The 25,258-nt window shown below is 32.9% G+C and overlaps 1 protein-coding gene across 1 annotated transcript in view; it reads right to left on the bottom strand.

Annotated features, from left to right (window-relative positions):
• Positions 1 to 20,381: 20,381 nt before the first annotated feature.
• LOC129943090 (dihydrolipoyllysine-residue succinyltransferase component of 2-oxoglutarate dehydrogenase complex, mitochondrial) overlaps positions 20,382 to 25,258 on the bottom strand; it is a 31,236-nt gene continuing 26,359 nt past the window's right edge. The window contains exons 6-8 of the mRNA XM_056052351.1: positions 25,089 to 25,233; positions 20,796 to 21,101; positions 20,382 to 20,738 (exon numbers count right to left, since the gene is read on the bottom strand). Coding sequence (XP_055908326.1) covers positions 20,604 to 20,738; positions 20,796 to 21,101; positions 25,089 to 25,233 — 586 coding nt within the window. The 3' untranslated portion in view covers positions 20,382 to 20,603. The remainder of the gene's footprint in view (positions 20,739 to 20,795; positions 21,102 to 25,088; positions 25,234 to 25,258) is intronic.

Genomic DNA, 25,258 nt, shown 5'->3' with positions numbered 1-25,258 from the left:
ACCTTCCTCTATGGCCCGAATTTTGCTTCACAGCTCTAAACTTTACTGACGCAAATATGTAGTGAGAGGATTTACTAGCTGGCATTTCCCTCTCTGAGCTTTCCCTTCCCTTGACCTCTTTACCAAACGCGTGCGGTTGCTAATTCACATACGCGCAAGTATAGTCAATCCCTACTATTTTCTTCAAACCCTATCCATTCCTTAACTGCATCTTAACATGTAATCATAGTAACAGAAAATGAAAAGAATTCCGCTGCTCGCACGACATGCCCCTCGAGAACAACAAACATGAACTTCAGGGGACATTAAATAATTCTTTTAGTCAGTAAAACAATCGTATTAATGTAATTTACATATGAATTCAGATTGTATTTACAAAAAAAAAAAAAAAAAATAGTATGAAACCAGCGTAATATAATTATAAATAATATTTGAAAATAGTATGAAATCAGCGTATTATAATTACAAATAATATTAGCAAATAGTATAAAACCAGCGATAAATAATTGTAGACTAAAATGGCCAATAACAACTACAAATCCATTTCAAAATATATCATTTTCTTTTAACAATCGACTTACCCATTATTGGATACTGTACCGGGTATATCTTTTTCTACTTTACATTTGGGGCTTTTCCAAGGAGGGGAAGATGAGATGCACAGCTTTCTTTCCTTGTGATGTTGAGTTGTTCTAAACTAATTATTAAAAAAAAGAGAATTACTTTAATTGAAATGGGTTTACAAATGGTGTTGGTTAGGTCGTCTAATAATTTCATTTATTTACAAAAAAAATTGGTGGCAAGAACGATGGTACTAGATACTTATGTAGATAATGAGGAAATAGATCCAACGACGACGGTCGTTGAGGAGATAGACAACAGCGCGGTGAACGGTAACAATTCAGTAAAGTAGAAGTTGTACTACGTAGATGATGATGGACTTATGCGGTAATTCGATTACAGGCAATCGGATTTTCACAGCCGCCGATTGATTTCTGTGGAGGGTACGAATCCCCTTCGGTGTTTTGCGGACAACGACGGCGATGGCAACGGTTTGGTGGTGGTTTTTGGTGTGGCAGAAAACTTGCGCGAATGACGGCAATGATTTAGTGGTGGTTTTGGTGTGGCAGAAAACTTGCGCGAATGACGGCAATGATTTAGTGGTGGTTTTGGTGTGGAGTTTTGATGTAGCAGCAAACACTGCGGTGCACGTGGTACAAGGCTTTGTGGAACTGAGATTGCAGGCAATCGGATCTTCACATAACGACGATTGGTTTCGGTATTTTGTGGACGACGACGCGAGTTACATATGATATAGCAGCAACTACAATTCAACCGATAAGTGCAGCGTCGGCAATGAAGGGTCAACAGCACGATCAACCAAAAAGTGCAGCATCGGCTAATAACGGTCAACAGCACTTCCAACCAATAAGTGCGGTATCAGCAATAAAGGGTCAACAGCTCAATCACCCACTAAATGCAATGTCAGCATTAAAAGACTATAAAAGCAAAGGCATAACCGATCAGCGGAGCCCAATAATACGTATGTAACCCCAATGATCGCAGCGACGCTTGGACGGCGGATCATTCTGGTTTCTTAGTTTGTTGTATTTAATATTAATTAATAAAGCGTAAGAGGCCTGTGGCCCAATAAAAAAAAAATAAATAAAAAGTTTTTTTTTTCTTTCTGCGGTCACATAAAACGTAAATGGCGCAGTCGGTTGTCCTCCATAATATAAATTAGAGGATAGTGAAACGAAAAAAGAAATCTCAGTGTTTTGTTTTAGAAATAAACTTTTCAATAAAAAACAATAACCACGGATTATCAAAGTGTATGTGATTATAATAAAGTGACTCTAAGAAGCTAATAATCGCATCCGAAACCAAAAACCTTGTGTTATCGAAGTGAAAACTGTGATTATAATAAAGTGACTGAGAATCTAATAATCACTTTAAAAAAAAAAATTAAAAAACCTTGTGTTATCAAAGTGAAAACTGTGATTATAATAAAGTGACTGTAAGAATCTAATAATCACTTTAAAAAAATTAAAAAACCAAAATGGCACAACCTATAATGGAACAATGTCTACTAACACTGACTGAAATTCTAAACAGTCAGAATAATGCAGTGCGGAACATTAGAGTTACAATAGAAAAACGTTTAAAATATATAGAGAACTTTACGGGAAAGCAAGGCACGTTACCTTCTTTTATCGCGACGATAGACCAAATTATAGAAGAATTTGGACCGGTAAATATTAACGAAGTGTTTGCTGTTGTCTACAATGAGAAAATCGGAGGAATCGCAAAGAACATCCTAGCAATTGAAGCACCAGCATCGTGGGAGGAATGCAAGCAAAAACAGAAGATACACTTCCGGCCAACCAAAGACGAAGCAACAATCCTGAGAAACATTAATAGTATAAAGGTATATAGTATAAGTCAATTATTAGATAAGATACAAAATATTATTAATTATATAACAGAATGTGCAACATTCAATAAAAATGGTTTAGAAATTGCTAACTGTCTAAATAGTGCATTAATTCTAAAAATAAAAGATGTAACAGCAGGATCTTTAGCTGCAGAGATTTACAATGAATACAATTTATCAAAAATTAGAACAATTTTGTTTAAATATATAGGTCAGGATGAATATAATTTACGATCAGATAGAACACACAACATTGAACCTAGAAATCAATGCCAAAACACAACTTCTCAAAATTTCCAAAACAACAGACACAATTACACTAATCCAAATAAAAACAATACTAACACTAATCAAAATCCTTTTAAAAACAATAATTACACTAATCAATATCCTAATAGAAACAATAACTATACGAATCAAAATCAAGTTAATAGAAACAGTTATCAAAATCAACCTAATGGGAATAGCCCGACAGGACAAATAAGAAATAATAATGCATCAGGCCAAGCTAGAAATAATGGGTATAATAACCATCCCCAAAACATTCAAAATTCAGGTCAACATAGATCAAGACAGGCTAGAATAGAACCTATGGAAGTAGACTATTTAAGTAATAAAGATGAAACCAATCAAATAGAGAATCACGAGTTTTTTATCAACTAGCCTCGGATTCAAGAAAAATGTGCATACAATTAACTTTTGAAAAAACAGACTATATAGCATTGATTGACACAGGATCAACCATTAGCCTATTAAATTCAACTAGAGTTCCCTCAAATCTTTACGAATATATTAACGATACACCAATTCAAATTAATACTATTAATGGTATTGTTAACGAAACAGCACAAGTAAAAACAAAATGTCCAATACAATTTAATCAGCCTTGCAATGCAAGAATGAAATGGACAAAAGTAGAATTAAATAAACCTTACGATTTCCTAATAGGAATGGATTGGATAAGGAACAATGCAAAAACTATAGACTTAAAAAATGAGGAAGTTATTTTAGTAATGGTATACATCTTCCATTCTTAACCACATTACTTGAAGAAGTTAATGTGTTGGAAACAAGTGAAGTTTGTAACATTCAAACAAATCACCTCAATGAAATAGAACAAGAGTCTGTAGAAAAGCTTTTAAATAAATATAAAAAATTGATTTTCAAAGAAGGCGATCAATTAACAAACACTACTACAGTAGTTCACGAAATAAAAACTACCACAGACCAACAAATTAACTCTAAACTATATAGGTATCCACCAAAACATGAAGTCGAAGTACGTAGGCAGATGGAAGAAATGGAGAAACAAGGAATCATTCGAAAGAGTAACAGTCGTTACAGTTCACCAATAATAGTTATTCCGAAAAAACTTGACAATACCGGCATACAAAAATACAGGATTGTCGTTGATTATAGAAAGTTGAACCAAGTAACCGTAGATGATAAATACCCAATTCCCAATATAGACAGTATATTGGATAAGTTAGGGAAATCACAGTACTTCAGCACATTAGATCTGGCAAAAGGTTACCACCAGATCTTAGTTGCACCAGAAGACATTGAAAAGACAGCGTTCGTTACTCCAGCGGGTCTATATGAATACATCAGGATGCCATTCGGGTTAAAGAATGCACCTGCAACGTTTCAGAGACTTATGAACAATATCTTACGTGATTATATAAATAAAATATGCGTAGTCTACTTAGACGATATTTTAATATTCTCTACAACATTAGAAGAACATATGCATTCTCTGGAAAAAATATTTAAAAAATTAAAAGATCATAACCTTAAAATACAAGCAGATAAGTGTAGCTTTATGAAAAGAGATACTGAATTTCTCGGTCATATTTTGACTAAGGAAGGGATTAAACCAAATCCTAACAAAGTAAAAGAAATTGATAACTTAAAGATACCAAAAACAGAGAAACAACTTAAAGGTTTCCTAGGGATGACTGGGTACTACAGAAAATTCGTAAGGGATTATGCTAAGATTGCTTATCCTATGATAAGATATTTGAAAAAAGGTGAAACAATTAATATTAAAGACCCTATATATATATTTCAGCATTCGAAAACCTTAAAGATTTAATAACTTCACATCCAATTTTAAAATATCCTGAATATGACAAACCCTTTGTAGTTACAACAGACGCAAGCAATTATGCCATTGGCGCTGTTCTATCTCAAAACGGGCACCCAATATGCTTCGTATCCAGAACCCTTAATAAACACGAATAAAAGTACAGTGTAACAGATAAAGAGTTCCTGGCAATTGTTTACTCAGTCAACTATTATCGACCATATTTATATGGAAATCATTTTAAAATTGTAACTGATCATATTCCAATAAAATATCTAAATAGCAAATATAAAGGAAAGGAGTTCTCCCAACGAAATCAAAGATGGCTTTTGAAACTTCAAGAGTATAATTTTGAAATCGAATATTTAAAAGGGAAAGAGAATAAAGTAGCAGATTTCCTAAGTAGATTAGAAAACACTCCCAAAATAAACGAGGATAATGATTCAGAATCTAATATGGAGCTTACGGAAACAATTCATTCAGTCGAGGAACAGCATTTAGATCATATAGGAATAAAAGAGGAAATTGTTAACAAATATAAAACGCAATTAATCCTAACTTACAGTAGAATAACAAACGAAATAGAAATATTGCATGAACGTAGAATTATATATCTGAATCCTCTTGAAGGAGTGGACAAAATAAAAGATGTTCTAATTAGAGTAACTAAGAAAGGAACAACAGGTATATATTCTGAGGTAGAAGATCATGACTATAATAAAGTTCAACAAGTTATAATTCATTTATTCTCCATGAACAACAAAATAAAATTCATTAAATGTACTAAAAGAGCAGCCGAAATCAAAACCGAGGAGGAGATTCACAAACAGATTTCCCTCTATCACACTAAAGAATCTATGCACAGTGGTATAAACGAAACATACTACACGCTGAAAGAAAAAATGTTCTTCCCTAAACTTCACGAGCAAATACAGATAGTAATTAACAATTGCAAAAAGTGTCAGGAAATAAAATACGATAGGAATCCCATTAAACCAAAATATAACTTAACAGAGACCCCAAAACATAAAAATGAAATAATACATTTAGATATATTTCACATTGAGAAAAAAGCATTTCTAACTATAATCGACAAACTTACAAAATTTGCAGTAGGGTATGTAATAACCGATAGAAATTGGAGAAGTAAAAAAGCAATTATTATTGAACATTTCTCAAAATTCGGTAAACCAAAAAAAATAATATCAGATAACGAATTCAAATCAGAACATATTTTAGATTTTCTTAATAGAAGCGAGGTCGAAATACACTTCACGAAACCTAATAGCCACACAGGGAATGCGGATATTGAAAGATTGCATTCAACTATTTTAGAAAAAATAACAGGCATTGAAGAAAAAGATTTATCAATAGAAATGAAATTGCAATTAGTTCTAGATAATTATAACAACAGATATCATTCCACGATAAAAACCACACCTAAAATAGCTAAAGAAGAAATTGATGAATTAGTACTTTATGAAAGAATCCAACAAACGAAAGTTAAGAAAATTAACAAACTTAATGAAAAACGCGAAACTTATTCAGAAGAAAGAAAAGTAGGACCAATCAAAAATTACAAAAATGTTCGACATAAAGAACAACCTAGATATAAAATTAAAAATCTCAATAACGTACACATTAGCAATATTAAAAGACCTTATAAATTTTCAGGTAATAATGCTCCTAGTACTATTAGTAACACAAACAACACACGGCATTCTTCAAACAACACTAATTAATGAACAAACAGGTTATTTAAAAATTAAAATTAAAGATCTAGAAATTACTAACCAAACAAATACAATTCTACATATCATAGACCCAGAAGAAATTCTGAACACAATAACACTCATACAAACTAACATTAAACACTTACAGATCGAAAACAAAGATATGATATTTAAAGAAATAGAAACAATTATAGCAAAAATTAAGTCGATTACACCTAAAGAACAGAGAAGATTTAGAAGAGGTTTAATAAACGTAGTCGGAAACATAGAAAGATGGCTCTTCGGAACCATGGATAATGAAGATAGGGAACAAATTTGGAACTATTTAAGAATATCAGAAGAAAACAGCCATAATGCAATTGATGCAATAAATGAACAAATTAAAATAAATAAAAATTTTAATAAATCGATAGAAACATTAAAAAAAAAAACAATTTTAGATGATAGAGAAAAAATACTGAATACTTATAACAGAATACAAAATTCTATTTCAAAAATTGTAAAAAACCAATTATTTTTAGACCAAATGACAAAATTACGTTTTATAAAAAATAAAGTAAATCAAATTCAAGATAATGTTGTATCAGCAAAATATAATATAATACACCCCAGTATATTGACATTGGAAGAACTAAATGAATATGAAATTGATTTGCATAAACTTAAATTAATTAAAATGGGTGTACTAGAATACAAAAACAAATTTCTCATAATCGCCATTAAAATTCCAAGAAATTATGTAACAGTAGAACAAAAGTTAATTTTACCTTTACCAAATGATAAACATTTTGAAATTGATTACGAAAACGAATATATAATAGAAATTAATAATAAAACATTTGTATACCAAAATGATGTAACTGTGCAACAATTAAAACCAAGCAAACATTGTATCCTAACTAAAGATTGTAAATTGAGACATAACAACAAAACTCAAATACAAATAATAGATGATGAAACTTTAATTGTAAAAAATGCATACAAAGAAAAATTAAAACATAATTGTGATGACAGAGAAATTGTATTAAACAACAATTATCTTATTAATTTTTTTAATTGTCAAATATATTTGCTAAAAGAAATTTTTTATAATAACAAAACAATTGTTCAAGAAAAATATTTTTACCCCGAAAATAATTTTAATACTTCTTTTAAGAAAACCATCACTTTTGATGATATTGTTTTAAATAATTTTGAAAATATAAAAGAAATTAATGATTTAAGATTTCATAAAAATATATCATATGTAATAAACATTAGCATGATTATAATGATTATTTGTATAGCAGTAAGCATAACCTATTTCTGCAATAAAATGTATTATAAAGCATACAATGTAAAACAAGTAAATTATAGAATTCAGGAGAATTCTTACTCAAACCCAGGAGGAGTTACATATGATATAGCAGCTAAGCAGCAACTACAATTCAACCGATAAGTGCAGCGTCGGCAATGAAGGGTCAACAGCACGATCAACCAAAAAGTGCAGCATCGGCTAATAACGGTCAACAGCACTTCCAACCAATAAGTGCGGTATCAGCAATAAAGGGTCAACAGCTCAATCACCCACTAAATGCAATGTCAGCATTAAAAGACTATAAAAGCAAAGGCATAACCGATCAGCGGAGCCCAATAATACGTATGTAACCCCAATGATCGCAGCGACGCTTGGACGGCGGATCATTCTGGTTTCTTAGTTTGTTGTATTTAATATTAATTAATAAAGCGTAAGAGGCCTGTGGCCCAATAAAAAAAAAAATAAATAAAAAGTTTTTTTTTTCTTTCTGCGGTCACATAAAACGTAAATCGCGCGACGGCGACCGACGATTTGGTGGTGGTTTTGGTGTGGTAGTAAACTTGTGCAAACGACGGCAACGATTTGGTGGTGGTTTTGGTGTTGCAGAAAACTTTGTGCAAACTACCGCAATGATTTGGTGGTGGTTTTGGTGTCGAGTTTTGGTATCAGGGAACACTGTGGTGCACGTGGTACCAGGCTTTGTGGACCTTCGATAGCTGGAGATTCAAATTTCTTCTCTTTTGATTTCCGTTCTGTTTTTTTGCTCCACTCGTTTCGCTACCATAACACATCGCTGTTGCTATAATATTTCACTAGGCATGTTCGTTTGTATGTCTGACTTGTTCTGAGATTACATGTAGAGTGTGAACATGAGAATTCTTTTGAAATTTAGCAAAAATTAAGCAAACTGGTGAAGTACTACAGTAGTTTTGAGCACATGATTTAAATAGTGCATTTTTTCCGTAGCTGGGAAAAGAAAATGTTATATACTATGTTTCACCGGCCACAAACAGATTTATGTTGACATTTGGTCGGCGACATCTTACAATTCAAGGTTTCTACAAATGTATTTCATGATTATATCTATGTAAATCTAAAGATAACTATGTGTCTAAGTTCATGAGTAATTAAGAAAAAATTAAATATTTCCAAGAAAAACACTTCTTTTTGGTTTTCCTAAATTTTATCTACACAAGAAAAACTAATAAGCTGTATAAAGTATATCTTTTTTATTGATGTATTAAAAACTAAATATTTGTAATCCTTGTTTTTTTTTTATGTTTTGGTTCATCACGTTTGTGTGTATTCTTTAGCGATTTCATGTGGTCAACAGCCTCACGAGTCTTCAATTGACTCATAGTTAAGTTTTGAAAACCTTGATTGTAATCTTTTTATGGTGTTTTTAATAGTTCGTTTAAGAGTTAATTTTTGATGCTGATTACGAATCCGAATTAAAAAAAACTGCTTCACGAATTTAGATAGCCTCGAAAAAGTCTTTTACATATGTATGTATATTATCGCAGTAATTATAAGGTTGGTTGCCGAATAGTATTTAAAAATTAATTTTTATTAATTCCACTTTATTTTAAAAACAAGTAATCTTGATTAACAAATCAAGAAGTCTTAAATAATTCCTTATCACAAAAAAAGATTACAATGTTATTGTTAAGAATTTTTAACTAGTGTGGAATTCAATGTGGATATGAGCTAAGCAAACTATTTTTATTCAAATACTCATCCTTGTCAATAAAAAGGACATGTCAGGCAGGTGCTATGCATTGATTGAGAGATACCGCTCCCGTCCATTGGATGATCCTCTTGATGAACGTGAACTACGCGTGACAACCACGAAACTGCTCGTATCGTATGCCCGGCTGGGACTTGCTGATTCTAATTTTTACAATCCGAATTTTATTAGTGTGGCTGACTTAAAAGTTAAATTCGATTGAACCGATCTAGATCTCGATTTATTGAAATATTCTGGTTAGAAGCAAACTTTGATACTTTTTAAAACAAAATTTGAATAAATTTTATTTTTGAAAGAAAAAATATTCAATAGTTTGTTTTTGTTTTGATTTCATGCAAATCAAAGTAAAAAATTTAAATCAAAAATATTAATTTGTTTAAATAAAAACACATAATAAATGTTTACTTTATTTTATCCTCAGGTAGAAAAGAAACCAAGGTGGATGTTGAAACAAAGGTTACTTTTGCGTGATGCTATTCATTCAGATGGTAATGTTCAGAATATTGGCCAACTAACAATTTTCACATCCTCTTGTATCAAGAAGCTATGACGTACGTGCCAAATTATGGAACTAGAGATTTATTTATTTAAAGTTCCCGCTGATATTACGTGCAAAAATGGTCTAATAACATTTTCACGTCAAGTTGATAGTCTTTCCGTTATGCACTCCATACACGATTCAATTTTATTTTCAATTTAGTTGTCAACTAAATTGATGCTTCGCCACACACCACATAAACGTTGTTGAAGGACTTCTGCTTCAACTGTCAAAACATAATTTTTTTTCTCGTTAAAAAATTTCATTTAACCACACCGAAACCCGAGAGACAAGACATCAGACATGACCACAGAGATAATTCTATTGAGATTATTCACGTCTCTGTTTTTTATCTCATTTAATTTCTTGCTAAGAAAGAGTTGGAATGCGTTTGGTTTGACAGTAAATCAAATGACTTGCCTACACACACCTCAACTAAGTTGAACAAATTCAAAATCTTTTGATTTTCTTTCAACTCAATCGTCAACCTTCAAAAAAATCAAATTCAAGCCGACACACGAGTTTTTTTTTTTTTTTTTAAATTCATTTTTATTAGTTCAATCTTAAACCTATCTTAAAGCTAGACAAAAATTCATAAAACTAGCCTAATTATCCCTACCTTACAACAAACTTAATGGTCCCATACGGACATTCTAAGTTAAACTATAACACTTAAAACTAATGCCTTTCAGCCCTAAGATCTATTTTACTCCATTTAAATTTTATTTATTTTTGTATTTATTAGAAAATCAAAAAAAAAATAATATCAATGTCCTTTTTTATTTTTACTTACAAACTACTTAAAATAAGGTCCTTAAAAAAAACTTAAAACTTACTTAAACTTCCTATTCTACCTATAAACTACTTAAAACTAGAACAACCACAGCAGCAAATCTAACTATCTAACATTTTTGTTTTTCATATTTTGTTGTCTATTTTTTTTTTTTTTTTTTAATATATGTTTTTTTTTTTAAATGTTCTTTTTTTTTTGTATTTTTTGTTTTTTTTTCTATTTCTTTTCGTGCCACCATGCCTATTCTACTTAAAACTAAACCCTAATACTATTAAACAAGTATGTAAGCCGGCCAAGGCTTAAAACCCCATCCCGACTACCCACTATCAAGTGCCGATTGAAGCCACCAAAACTGGTTCTCCTGCTTCACCCTATCAGCTCGGTCCCGTTCGGACACAGCCCTACTGAACCGAAGGAGCTCTGCTCCACCTTGTGCCATGACGTCCCGATTGTACAGGAGTCGCCTATCCACGGTTCTTCGTCTGACGTGGTAGATTAACGGAACTGCCCATCTATCCTGTATCAGACCGCATTTGTCTAAAAATCCGACACACGAGTTGATTTGATGAAATTGACATTAAATTGAAAGACAAGTTGAACTGTGTATGGAGTGCTTTATAAAGCCAACAAAGTGTACACTTTTAATGAAATATGATTTTTTCGCTAAAAACAAGTAGCATTTGCGTTAATATCTCGCTTCATACTGTTTGTACAATAAAAAGTCTAGAACAAAAATTGGCTCAACTTTCCATTACCGCAGCACGAATTTCGACTCGCGTTTTTTTTTATTCGATAGATATGTGCAAATAAATAATAACTATAGCAATTTTAGAGCGAGGAAACATTTATTTCTATTTTTAATTAATTTTTAAAGTTCACTTTTTTCCATACAAAACACTCAAAAATGGTTGATTTTGACATTTCTTCCCTGTTTTTTGTTCAGTGTTGCCATACTTGTTTTTTTTTCTTGGTAATTTCTTTTATTTTAGTGCTCAAATGGAAAAGTACTTTGCATATACCCAAACTCGCACCCACCGAAATCCTATAGTGACCCCAAGCAGGGGGTTGCAGGGGGTCACCATGCCCCCTTTACATTCTTAGCTGTTAGTACGCCGTGGTATCAATTAAAAAAAACTTGTTCTAGGCTCAAAAAATGCAATACAAAAAAAGTAGGGTTAAGTCCGAAAAAGAAAATATTTTTTTTTATGACTTAAAGTTGTTTCCTCGCCCTAATATTTAAAACATGTTCTATTGAGTGTAACTGTAAAAAAAAATCAGAAGGAAATTCGTGCTGCGGTAATGGAAAGTCGCCCCCAAAAATTGTAGAGGACAAAATTATCTACAAATTTTAATGTTTACCATACAAAATTACAATAATATATAATATTATATCGATAATAACGATAATAAGAATCAAAATGAAATGGGGTGGCGCAACAGTCCGTTGTGAACCAGGGCCTAGTGACTTACAACTCTAAACCATTCCTGTGTGCGAGTACTGTTGTGAGGAATGGAAGGAACCTACAATTTAAGGCCGAATCCGAACGGCTAGTTTGAGAAAGCACTTTTTCATGACAAGAATTACTCTTGAAGGATTTGTCAATTCCTCGCAAGAGGCAGTACCCGCGAAAATTATTTTTTTTTTTAAATTAAGCTGGCACAGGCAGGGATTGAACCCAAGACCCCTTGCATGACAGTCCAACGCACTAACCATCATGCTACGGGTACTACTAACGATAATAAGAATGCATTCCTTTAATGCAAGATGTATATGCAGGTACATAGTACATATTACTGTCGTCTGGATACCAGACGGTGAACTGGTGGTTGGAGGGCAACAGGTTGTACATATACTACATATATATATAGAGATATTATTTATAAGGACTAGATCGACCTTTTTTAGTAACAATATACCCAGCTGTTTTCGACATTCATATGCCAGACCGGCCCGATGCAGTGGATGTGTATTAAGTTGTGTTCGGTCCGTCTTTACGAAATGGATACTTCAAACGCTACCTATATCATCGATGGTGGATTTCTTTTGCATCGTGTCATATGGCATCAAGATGATACTTTTCAATGTATAATTAACATTTTATTTGACGGTCTGAGGCATTTAGTGGGTCTTTTGAAGTTGTTTTTAATGTACATGAAAGTGCCTATAAGTCGAGAAAAGTTTCTTTCAAATCGATCGAATAAAAACAGATTTATTTCTACATTGATGCAAAAATTATAAAATGCTAATATAGTTTCAAAAAAAGCTCAAGGCGATGCGGACGTACTAATTATAGAAACAGGATTCTGCATTGAAATTGCTCAAATTCGAAAAATTGGTACTATGTATCTATTTGACATCTTTCGAACAAACGAGAATCGAATAGTTCTAGTAGTGTTTGCAAGCGAAGATTTTGGTCAAAGTGTAAGTAAAATGGTATAAATTATTAATATTCAATTTGTATTTGAAAGTTTTTCATTCAACTTTTTGTGTTTTATTATTTTACCATACCAATACACCGGGAATTCGTGATTTTTGCCAAAAAGTGTTTAGACTTTCGTTTCTCTTCCTCATTAATTTCAAAATTCATCATCAGCGGGCACATGACTCTTTCGATTGAAGTCAAAACTTCGGCAAATATTTTTGACATGGTTTGCTGTGTACGTAAAGCATTCTTGTAAGCACCGATTTGGTTTTGGTAACCTCTTCTTGCCAAAAACTTCAATGCTGCTGAAGATTTAATGATCATCGGAATAGCATTTTGTTTTCTGCGAGAAGTCTTCTCAGATGGTATGGCGTTAAGTAAGAACATAAATCCGTTTTAGAAAGACGATAGTTCTTAACAAAACTAAAACAAAAGTATATATTTTTCATTAAGAAATCGTTGAAATATTCTACCGTATATATACGAGGGTCGTTCAATATATTCTCGGTATCGATATGAAGGAAAATGCGAATTCAATTTAAATTGTTTTATTTTTCAATATAATCTCTCCTAACATCAATGCATTTGTTACATCTTGAGATAAGCTTTTTTAAACCCTCAAAAAAATAAGTTTCCTCTTTCACTGCAAAATACCCATTTATTGCCGACTTGAGTTCTTCATCATCCGAAAATCTTTTTCCACGAAGACATTTTTTCAAATCCGGAAACAGGAAGTAATCACTAGGGGCAAGGTCTGGACTATAGGGTGGATGTTGAATTTCTTCAAAAACACAATCTCGCACAGCAGCCTTGGAAACTCGCGCCGTGTGAACAGGAGCGTTGTCATGAAGAAGCAACACACCCGCTGCGAGTTTACCCCATCTTTTCTTTTTAATTTCCTCCCGCAAATTATGCAAAGTGGAAGCGTATGATTTGGCGTTGATGGTTTCACCTTTTTTTTTGTACTCAATGAGTAAGATTCCCTTTGAGTCCCAAAAAACTATGGCCAGCTCATGGCTCCCGGCAGACGGAGTGACTTTGAACTTCTTCGGGGGGTCTGTTCCTTTTTTATGCCACTGCATGGACTCTTGTTTGCTTTCAGGGTCATAGTGGTGAACCCATGTTTCGTCCCCAGTAACAATCCGATGCATAACACCGTCCGCGTTCTCACTACACATCTCCAAAAGCTCTCTACAGCATGCGATTCTCACTTTTTTCTGAGGCGCTGTGAGCATTCGTGGCACCCACCTTGCACTGACCTTTGAAAGGTTAAGATGGTCATGAAGGATGGTGTGAATGGTACCAGTCGAAAGCTTGGTGATCTCTGCCATCATTTTCACCTTTATTCGGGCATCCTCGAGAACAAGTTTTTCGACTTCTTTGATGCTTTCTCCCGTACAAGCACTAGCCGGGGCCCCGGAGCGGGGGTCGTCTTCAATGCTCTCTCTGCCTCTCTTGAACTCACTTGACCACTTTTGCACAGTTGATTATGAAGGTGCGGAACCCTGGTAAACTACCACCATTTCTTTATGGATAGTTTTTTGACTTTTTCCTTGCTTAGTGAGAAATTTAATTACAGCGCGATGCTCAATTTTCACCATTATCGTCTCAGTTGCCATTATGATTCTGTTTAAATAGAGATTTAACGGTAAATAATAATTACATTTCTATGAGACTTTACATGAATGCACTAAAATAATAGTATTACTTGATAAATAAGTCAATTTATATATAACCATCGTATATAAAGGGTCCGCAAAATACCTTTCTTTTCTTTCTTCGGCTGTGTGGCACGTAGCGCCGCGCCGCGCCGCGCCGTCTTGTTGAAACCAAATTTTGCCAATATCCTCCACCTCCTTTTTTGAACAAAAATTCGTTCAACATGGCCCGATAACGATTGCCATTGCGATTATTTTGGAATAATCTCTTATTCTTCTGCGTTCAATTTGCTCATACCCTTCTTCATTTCCTTGCAAATTAAACCAAATTCCAACGGTGCACAGTGGGACCGTAGTAGGTCATAGGGTAAAAGTTTGATGTTGTTATTATTGCCTCATATTTCTCTATAGTATTTACAAATAGCCATGCCACCTGATTACACACAGAAAAAATCAAATCCACAAACAGAACTTTTCATTCTGTGCTTCCGAAGTGGGACATACCAGACAAATATCGTTGTCATAGCAAGTGCTCTTTTTGCAATAAGCTTTAAAGTCCTATATTGTTAAGAATAGTTTTTTTTTCATATTTGTTAGTAATGGATATTCAAACTGAAGGTATGTGCTATGTTTATAAAGTATGTTTTATTATTTTGATTACTTCATAACCAAGAGCAAGTTCCCACAAAGAAAGCCCAAAATTAGTTTTTTGTCTCTTTTTCTCCAATTCAACGAGACTTTTAATAACAAAGTCATGAAAAGTCATGCATGAATCATATACCAAAATATTGGTATATATATGAAGTTCCAAAAACAACAACATCTTGCTGCGTCTAGTTGCGATGGGCTCCAATTGACTCTGCATTCTCCTTCTAACTGCAGCATATTTCATATATTTTTTTTTTGTTTGAAAGGTGCTTGTCTGAAGTGTTCTTTTAAACGTCTGAGAGTTCTGGATATGTGGCTTTCTTTGAACAATATTAAAAATGAGGCTGAGAGGAATCGTAACGTGTATGAGGCCTTGACGTTGTCTTTACCGGACGCTGAAAATATTCAAATTGATCACTTGCAAAATCGGATTTTTTTACTGTGCAAGCGGTTTAAAATATACTGGAAGCAAGGAACTCGGTCGAAAACAAGACTGTACGAAAAATACAGGGACTGGTTAAGCGAAACCGAGGTATGGAATCTTAGAAAGCAGGCAAGTGCAGATCAACCATCTATAAAGCGAAAGCTGTTTAGAAAGAAGTTCGAAGACTGCGGGAAGAGGTCAAAACGTCGCAGGTTATCAATATTATCTGAATTGGATGATTCCGCTGTGAGTCCTTTACTTGAGAAAGCTGATCAATCCAATTCTTCTTTTCACACGGACGAGGTGGTACGAGTATCTTTGATAAACGAGGCAAAACTAACAAAACATCAATATTTATTACTGAAAGATTTTATTCACTCAAAACTTCCCAATGTTTTGCCTTCCTATCAGAAAGTTTTGAAAGCCAAAAAGCGATGTTATACATCAGAAATTTCTGTAACGGAATCTTCGGCGGAAATTAATTTACAATCTTTGTTAGACCACACTTCCACAAGAATTGTTGAATCTCAAAAATCTATTTTAGATAATGTTACAAAGTCTGGTAGCGTGCTAGTTTTAATAGGAAAATGGGGATTCGATGGGAGTACAGGGCGTAGTGAATATAAGCAGACATTTTTATATCCAACAATTTCCGATGGAAATTTTTTGTCACATCCTATGTTCCTCTTCAACTTATTTGTAAGTCAAGCTCTCCTGACACAGAAATGGTTATCTGGAAAAATCCCCGCCCTTCCTCCACTAGGTTTTGCAGACCAATTCGTTTTCAGTTTGCAAAAGAAACAAAAGAGCTTTCTGTGCAAGAAGAAGCTTATTTCAAACAAAAAATTAGCAAACTGAATCCGTCCTTAGTTAGTGTTGATAACCAAGAAATAAAAATTGCACATTCCTTACAATTAACTATGGTTGATGGTAAAGTTTGTTCTGCCTTAAGTGACTTGTCTACGAGTAGGTGTTATATACGTGGTGCAACACCAAAAGAGATGAATGATTTAAAACAATCTTTAACGAAATTGTTGGACCCGAGTAAGTTTGAGTTAGGGTTATCACCCCTCCATGCATACATTCGATTTTTCGAATATTTTATTAAGATTTCGTACAGAACTCCATTTAATAAATGGCAATGTCGTTCGGCCGAGGATAAGGCTCAACTTTCTGAGAGAAAAGCATTTATTCAAAAGCAGCTTAGGGAACGATTAGGATTAATTGTTGACAAACCACGAAGTGGAGGAAGTGTCACATCCAACGACGGCAATACTGCACGTTCATTTTTTCATAATTCTACCATTTCAGCTGAGGTCACGGGAATAAATAAAGACCTAATTGATAGATGTAATTACCTGCTGCAGTGCCTATCGTCTGGTTACAAAATAAACTCGAAAAAATTTAAGGTACATATACGCATTAGACACCCCAAAATGCTTATTGAAGCTTATCCTTGGTACAACTTGCCTCCATCAATACATAAAGTATTAATACATGGCTCTGAAGTCATTGATTATGCCTTATTATCTATTGGTGAGCTATCTGAAGAGGCTGCTGAATCTTGCAATAAGCTAGTAAAGCATTTCAGACGCGAAAACACCAGAAAACATTCTCGGCTGGTCACCAACACGGATCTTTTGAATAGACTTCTTCTTAATTCTGATCTATTTATATCAAGTCTCAGGAAGTTACCTAGAAAAAAAAATTCTTAACTGCCAAAAGAAGTTTCCAATAAACTTATCTGTCATACTGCTTATTAACTTTTTAACACACGCTCATACGCCATTACTAAAAACTTTTAGTTAGGTAGGTATGTTGCAGTTTCTTACAATTTATTTATTTTACTTTGAATATAAAGAACTTATCCTTTTTTAAACATAAAAGAATAATTTTCCTTACAAGTGTTAATCCTTTGAATTTAGTTTTTTTTGTTTCTTTGTAATACTTTGTATGATTATTTTAAAGTAAACTTAAAAAAAATGTTTTATTTAAGTATTTAAAAAAAAGTGTGGTCTTTTTTTTGTTTTGATAAGCTCAATATTATTACCATTAAAATAAAACAAAATAAAAAATTCTCTAAATAAAAAGTAAAAAAGAAGTGGTCATTTTTAATTTTCTAGAAAACTAGTATTTATAAAAACACGTATTTTTCAGTGTTTGATCAGAATTAATGTAGACAGCAAGTAGTAGTCAAAGCGAATTTAGCACCTGATCCAACAATTTAAAAAAAGAATCAGTATACGCTTGTTTTTATGTTTTTTTTTGTGTAAATTAGTTTTATTTTTTTTTTAAAATCTTTTGATTAAAAAACATTGATTTGAAAACAATATAAAAAGACAGACTTTAGGTTTTCAAAAATGGTATATCACTTTTCTGTAAATTTTACCGATGTATATTTATATTTTTTTTTCATTTGAAGCAATTTAAACAGATGAGTTATACCCCCACGTTTATAAAAAAAATAATGTGATTTTCCTACCTACACGAATTTTTATTATTTGAAGATTTGAAAAAGTGGGCGTGTTAGTGGGCGGATATTTTGCCTGATGATTTCTTATACAATAGTTTATCGGTTCAGATTCTATCAATCTATGACCGCCTCTCCATAAAACTGGAACCACTGTGCGGTGGCCAGTTTTGTTATAATTATTCTTGTCCAAAAATTTGATGTTTTTTTTGTTAAACTGTCAAACGACTCGATACTCTTTATAAATGAGTTTCGAATAGAATCAAAAGTAGAATCGAGTTACATAGTAGGGCCCCATCAATTGAAGAAGTCATACACTCGGAAAACTATTATTATTATAGAGGACGTAGATCTCTAAGTTATACTAATAGCACGCACTCCGTCGCAAAAACAATTTTTTTTTTAAACTCGGTAAAGGAAAAGATGACACAAAAATATACTCGTCTACTAATAGCATTGATCACTACAATTTTGGTAGAGAACATCCACATTTTTTAATGAAGGAAAGGTAAACGATTTAAAACTATTAGAAAATCGTCCAGACCTTCAAAGTGCAGCAGCGGTGTTCAAAAAACAAATTTGATCCGTTCAAGATATTTTCATACTTGGAATTATTTATTTTAGCAATGTGTGGTGCCCAAAAACAAGTGGTCTCCATCGATAATTACAGATACACTATGTCACAAAAGTCTACATACGATGCGAAATTTCTTAATCATTTTGTTGAAATAAGAGAAAGCTTTTTTTTGTATGCACTTTATGCATTATAAAGTATTCCAATATTTATAAACAACATAAAATAGTAACATTTTCTTACACACCGCAATAAAATCTAAAATATGTAACTGCAAAGAAATATCACAAAAGTCTACATACGATCATGAAATTGGCCGAAAATACCGTTATCGCAAATGAAGGTGAACATTTGCATGATAACTCGTGTTGTCGTGTTTGAGTAACGTATCTTGCGTTTAGTTTATTTTTATTTTGGAAGTATTATAAAAACATAAAATGTCTGGCAGAAGAGAAATCTCATCCGAAGTGCGAAAAATTGTTATAAAACTTAAAAACGAAGGAATGTCAATATCGAAAGTTGAGAAAAGCTTGGATTTATCTAAGGCCTCAGTTCAGACTATCATAAAAAAAACTATAACGAAACGGGTAAATACGATAGTAGGCCAAGAAGTGGACGGCCGAGGAAGTTGGATGATCAGACGATGAGGAAAGTTGTGCGAAAAGTTGTGGAGAATCCAAAACAGAGTGCCATAAAACTTACGACTTAACTTCAACCATTTGAAAATATAACAGTTCATCCCGAAACTGTTAGTCGTGTACTTAAAAGGTCTGATATGTTCCAAAAACAGAAATAAACGATTGGAGTACGCCAAGAAGTATGAAAAAAAAAATGCAAGACAAAGCATAAGTCGTTTCTCGTCAAAGAGCCGCTGCTTTACAACGTTCGATCAAAACTTGAACATCCCCCACAATCGCCAGAGCTTAATGCTATTGAGCATCTATGGGCCCACATTATCGCCTTGCATGGCTGATGGAAAGTACAAAAAACTATATCCGCAACCGTTAGTTGCTGAAACAGTCACAGGGAACGATGGATATCGAGTTTATCGTTCGGCGTTCAAAAGTAGATAATGGTCGAACTATCAAAGTTCAAAATCAAGAGATTCAGATCAGAAATGAATTCATTGTACCCGCTGATATAACGAATGTTCAAAACACATGCGAACGTTAAGAGTTGTCATTCGGCCAAATCAGTCAAATATTTGTGCAAGTACGTCACAAAAGGCAGCGACATGGCTGTGTTTGTTATTGCGTCGGAAAATGCGAATGACGAAATCAGAAACTTCCAAATGGGCAGATACGTCAGTACTAATGAAGCACTTTGGTGATTGTTGTCATTTTTCACTCATGAAAGATATCCCACAGTTGTACATTTAGCAGTACATTTGGAAAGTGGACAAATAGTTTACTTCACTGAGGCTAATGCTGCACAACGAGCTGAGAGACCACTATCGACAACGTTGACTAGTTTCTTTGCAGTGTGTGAAGCAGACAATAAGTTAATAGGTTTCTATAAGTTTCTTGAGGTTTCAATTTTATTAACAAATAATAAAATGCATTTTTGTAAGCCCTTTTTATTTGTAACATTTTGTTCTACATTTTCCGTCTTTAAAGTATATGTAGTTTTATAATTTTCAACACTTATATATCGACTGAACCATGGCCGAATGATTTAAAATAGGCAGAATTAGAATTTTGAGTTTCATTTTCGACATATTTTAAAATGGATCAATATGAATAAAGTTTTTATTTCATATAATTTAATATAATATTAGTTTATAGGCCAGCCAGCATAATTCGAGGGTCCTCTACAGCCGCTTTAATTTTACGTAAGAACATAACAGCTTCACGACCATCAATCAAACGGTGATCGTATGTAAGAGCAACATACATCATTGGACGAACAGTGACCTATTATAGAAAATGTATTAAATATAAGAAATACTATTCTTGAAGATTTTTCTGTACTTGTCCTTTGATTGCGATTGGGCGCTCAAATATTCCATGCATTCCTAAAATGGAGCTCTGGGGTGGGTTTATAATGGGTGTACCCATTAAAGAGCCAAACACACCTCCATTACTTATTGTAAATGTTCCACCATCCATATCTTCAACTGCTATAGCACCTTTTTTAGCCTTATCACCCAGAGCAGCTAGTGCTATTTCAATATCGGCATAGTTCATTCCTTCAACATTACGGATAACTGGAACTACCAAACCTTTTGGTGTTGCGACAGCAACTGAGATGTCAACATAATCTCTGTAAATAATTTCCTGTAAACCAAACAATTTTGTTTTAATTATACATTTAATGATTAGGTATTTAAAAATAAAAAAATATCTTAGAAAAGGGTTATTTAATTTAATAAACAATCTATAATAAGGAAATATAAAAAATACAATTTGTGAGACAATAAATATAATTGTCCAATTGGTATTCTCCTACCAAAACTTGCTCCTAAGTTTATATAATAATTCATTTTTTTTTTTAATTTTAAGTAAGGCGTGCAATTTCTAAACTAAATTTATGAGGTTCACAACACAACGCAACGTTAATACAAAACCTACAAATGGAAGTGGACGTATTAATGTCAAAAAAAGACTCAGCGATGTTATAGCTATCAAATATCAACTTGGTATTTAAATATATATAAAATCTTTCCGCAAAAGCAAATCGTAGGTCTTATGGTTATAGACAATTAACATTTTTGGATGGACAATCGAGCCATTTTACTAAAAGCGCATAATGGAAAAAGTGTTGTTGAAATTGGTTCATCTATGAAATACATATACATATATATTTGTGTATATTGTTTCTTAACATAAATCCAAAAGGATTTTGGAATGTTGAGGTGTAATCTTAAAATGATGGGTTTTTTAGGTTTCCCAAAGCACTTGGCAACGGTTTTAAAGACAACATTTTTTGGTCAAAACATGTTTTTATCAGTTACGAAATCTAAGCCAAAAATGAGATTTGTATTTAAACTAAGAACAGGATGCAAATTAATTTTAGAAGATTCAGACCATTTAAGTATTTTTTTTAGACCTAAAGTTAAGCTTATACAATAGAAAACTATTTGCAGTTCCAGAGTGGGATGTCAGTTCGTTTAGAAGATACATGATTTTCAGTGCCCGAAGCTTGTGCATAAACAAGATTGTTTGTAAAGAAATAAACGAAAGAGGAGTAATTTTGGGTAGTTCAAACCATTTTATATACATTCTTTTGATTCTTCTTAGTATTTGCAGAGTACTCAATTGTTATCTTCTACAGGCTGTGTATGTTAACCTTATTTTAAAATTAAGAATCAAAGTGCATGAATACGGAATTCCACGTTCTATTCAAAACGAAAAATCACATCGACCACTGAACGATACCCACGCGGTATTCACACTGTACTCTTTACTTTGTTCAGTGTTCACACTGGTCTTTGAGTATTGTGGTTTTTTTGTATCTGTATTCTTCAAATACCTTAAAGTTTTTCTTCTTAAAGTGCATAAATTTGTATTACTTTGATTTAATATTATCGTTAATTCAATTGTTTTTATCGTGTGTTTCGTGAACTAAGTAAACCTAGTTTGTTGAAATTCTTTTTTCAATTTTGTATTCTTATTTATTTTTTTTTAAATCCTTACACTTTATTTGACAACTCAATTCTCTTAATTGGCAACCATATTCACAACACCCTTTCTTTACTATCTTTCTTTAAAATAAGTTAATAATTCTTCCCTTTATTACCTATTTCACCATAATATATCCAAACTACCTTCCCTAAAACCTAAATCTCACTTTACTTTTGTTGCCCCTTCGTCTTATTATAAAAACACATTTAGTTTTGTCCACTTTTAACTACATTAATTGTTCCTAACCTTGCAAGTTTATTCGTGGTCGTACACGTCTAGGCGCGCACTCTCGGTAATTCTTTCTGTTCCAGACTCCGTTGGCTAGGGCCACGAGGGATACCTGCAAGAATTGGCGCAAGATGGTCATCATTCATCTTCACGGGCAGCGATTAACGAGCAAAAGTGCAGTGAAGTACCTCGGTATTTGTTAGATCAATATTTATATTTTGACAGATGTATAAATGCTGCTCTAACCAGAGCCAAAGAATCCTCTGCTCTGACGAAACAGTGCTTATAAGGACGATGATCGATTATGGTTGTCTAGGGTGGTTCAACATTGTCTCCTCCCAGATCGAGGTCACATTGCAAGAGCTATGTCTTCGACCAACAATTAAGTTTTTTGCGGTGTTTTATCCAAACGAAGAGTATTTTGAAAACGCACTCTTGGGGTTCAGTTAAAATAAAAAATGAAAAACAACGAATGTTAGATAGTTAGGTTTTCTGTTGTGGTCGATCTAGTTTTAACTAGTTTATAGGCAGAATAGGTAGTTTAAGTTAGTTTTAGTTTTATTTAAGGACCTAATTTTTAGTAGTTTTTAAGTAAAAATAAAAAAAGATTTTGAAATTATTTTTTTTTAAATTTTCTAATAAACAAAAATAATTAAAATGAATTACAGTAAAACAGATCTTAGGGCCGAAAGGCATTGGTATTGAGTGTTATATTTTAACTTGGAGTCTCCGTATGGGGCCATCCGTTTTCTTTCCTCACTTTATTATCTATAACTTTTCTTTCCGGTATATTTGATGGACGTATACACTTATACAGTCTTTTGTTCAATTTGAACTAAAAACTAATATATATGTATGTGTATACATATATATTCAAAATTTTCTTTAAGAACTGAAAGCAAGTGATCAATTTTACAAGTGCTATGGTCCATGCAGATAAAAGACATAACCTGAAATTTTGAACAATGGAAGCCTTAAAAGCTTGCTGGTAGTTTTCTGTTCAAAAATCTTTGTTTCCCAGGTTCATAAAAATCATATTTTTTTGGTTAGATCGTTATTCCTGCATAATGTGAGTTTTCTTAACTCTTGACTTTTTTACTGAGAGAAAGTTTTCCGGTTGGCATCTTTCCAATGACATCCGCTGAGATTGTTAACTTGGCAACATTCTTACAATTCTCCTGAGTTTGTCGCTAAGGTTCCAACATTAACTCTATTACATTTTTAACTTACTCATCCCTATACCGAAATTCCTAATTCCTTAACTGTCAACTTGACAGCTCAATATTTATTAAATGTCAACAAAACAACTAGTTTGACTTTGAATATTTTGTATATTTTGAAACCGAATCCTTTATTTATTTCATTATTGAAAATAAAATCGGTTACAATACAAAACTTCAAAAAATGTTGAAAATACAACAAAGTTTATGAGATTGATTTAGCTTGTAGGCAAAATATAAATCCTACCGAGGATTTATATAAAGTGTTTTTGGTATACATTCTACTCCGCCGGCAAATAGAAATGAAAATGTCTGACAAAAGGAGAACGTTTTGAGAAGGATACATGATTTTTAACGCAAAACTCATATCTGAAAATGAGGAAAAAGACGAAACTTGGCATTTTTTCTCATACCTTTCCTTCTTTTTAAAAATCATCCGTTCTCTTTCGTGAATTAATTCTTTTTTTCGATCGGCACTAACTTTATAATTAATGCCTTTTCGTATAAAGAGAACGATAGAGCTCCTTGAGTGCGTTGGGCCGGTCTTTTCTTCCGATATTGTAACTGAACTGAAAGAGTTGAGTTAAGACTTAAAAAAAGTGTTACAATTATTTGATCATAGCAATAATAAACAACATCGAAGGCGAGAAAATAAAAAGGAAATGTAAGAAGTTAAATTAAAAAAAAACTACCACTTGAACCCAAAACTAAATTAATCAAAAAAGAATGACAAGATAGAAAATCAGGTTTCTATTTTGTTAAAATGACACCGCTAAAACGCTAATGGATTTTTTTCATTTCCATTTCAAAAGAAGATATTATATGGAGAAACAGCTAAAATAAGGTGAATGACTATTCAGTGGTTATATTAATTAACACTTAACACTACACTTTTATTTCTAGCCTTAACTTTGTGTGGCCATACCATTGAACCGGTCAGGGTCATAAGCAAAATGTTTACTGTCTCAAATATATATTTAATATAAAAGTCCTACCATTGCTTTCGAACATACAAATATTGAGGCAAAACGTAATTTCGGCAAAATGTCCGTCGGCCTTGTGCGTTAACGTCAACGTGTTTCTGTTACACTAGCCTATATATTTGCAGGTTTTTGATAAGATAATTTCCATCAGAAAGTTTCAAATTGCATGCTTCTGTATCTTGCAGAAGACTAAAAACAAAAAAACTTACATTTCCTTCAATTACAGCATTAACAACAGGTTGATCCTTTAAAGCGTAAGCTGATGCTTTTGCAAACATAGACATAAATCCAATTTTGATACCATATTTTTTCATAAATGTCTCCAGATTAGCTTTACGGAACTCCATTGCAGAGCTAAAATATATCAATTTAGTAATTT

The sequence above is a fragment of the Eupeodes corollae genome, chromosome 1 (genome assembly GCF_945859685.1).
Source record: "Eupeodes corollae chromosome 1, idEupCoro1.1, whole genome shotgun sequence".
NCBI lineage: Eukaryota > Metazoa > Arthropoda > Insecta > Diptera > Syrphidae > Eupeodes > Eupeodes corollae.
The sequence above is the reverse complement of the archived record's forward strand: the minus strand, read 5'-3'. Positions and strand labels throughout refer to the sequence as shown.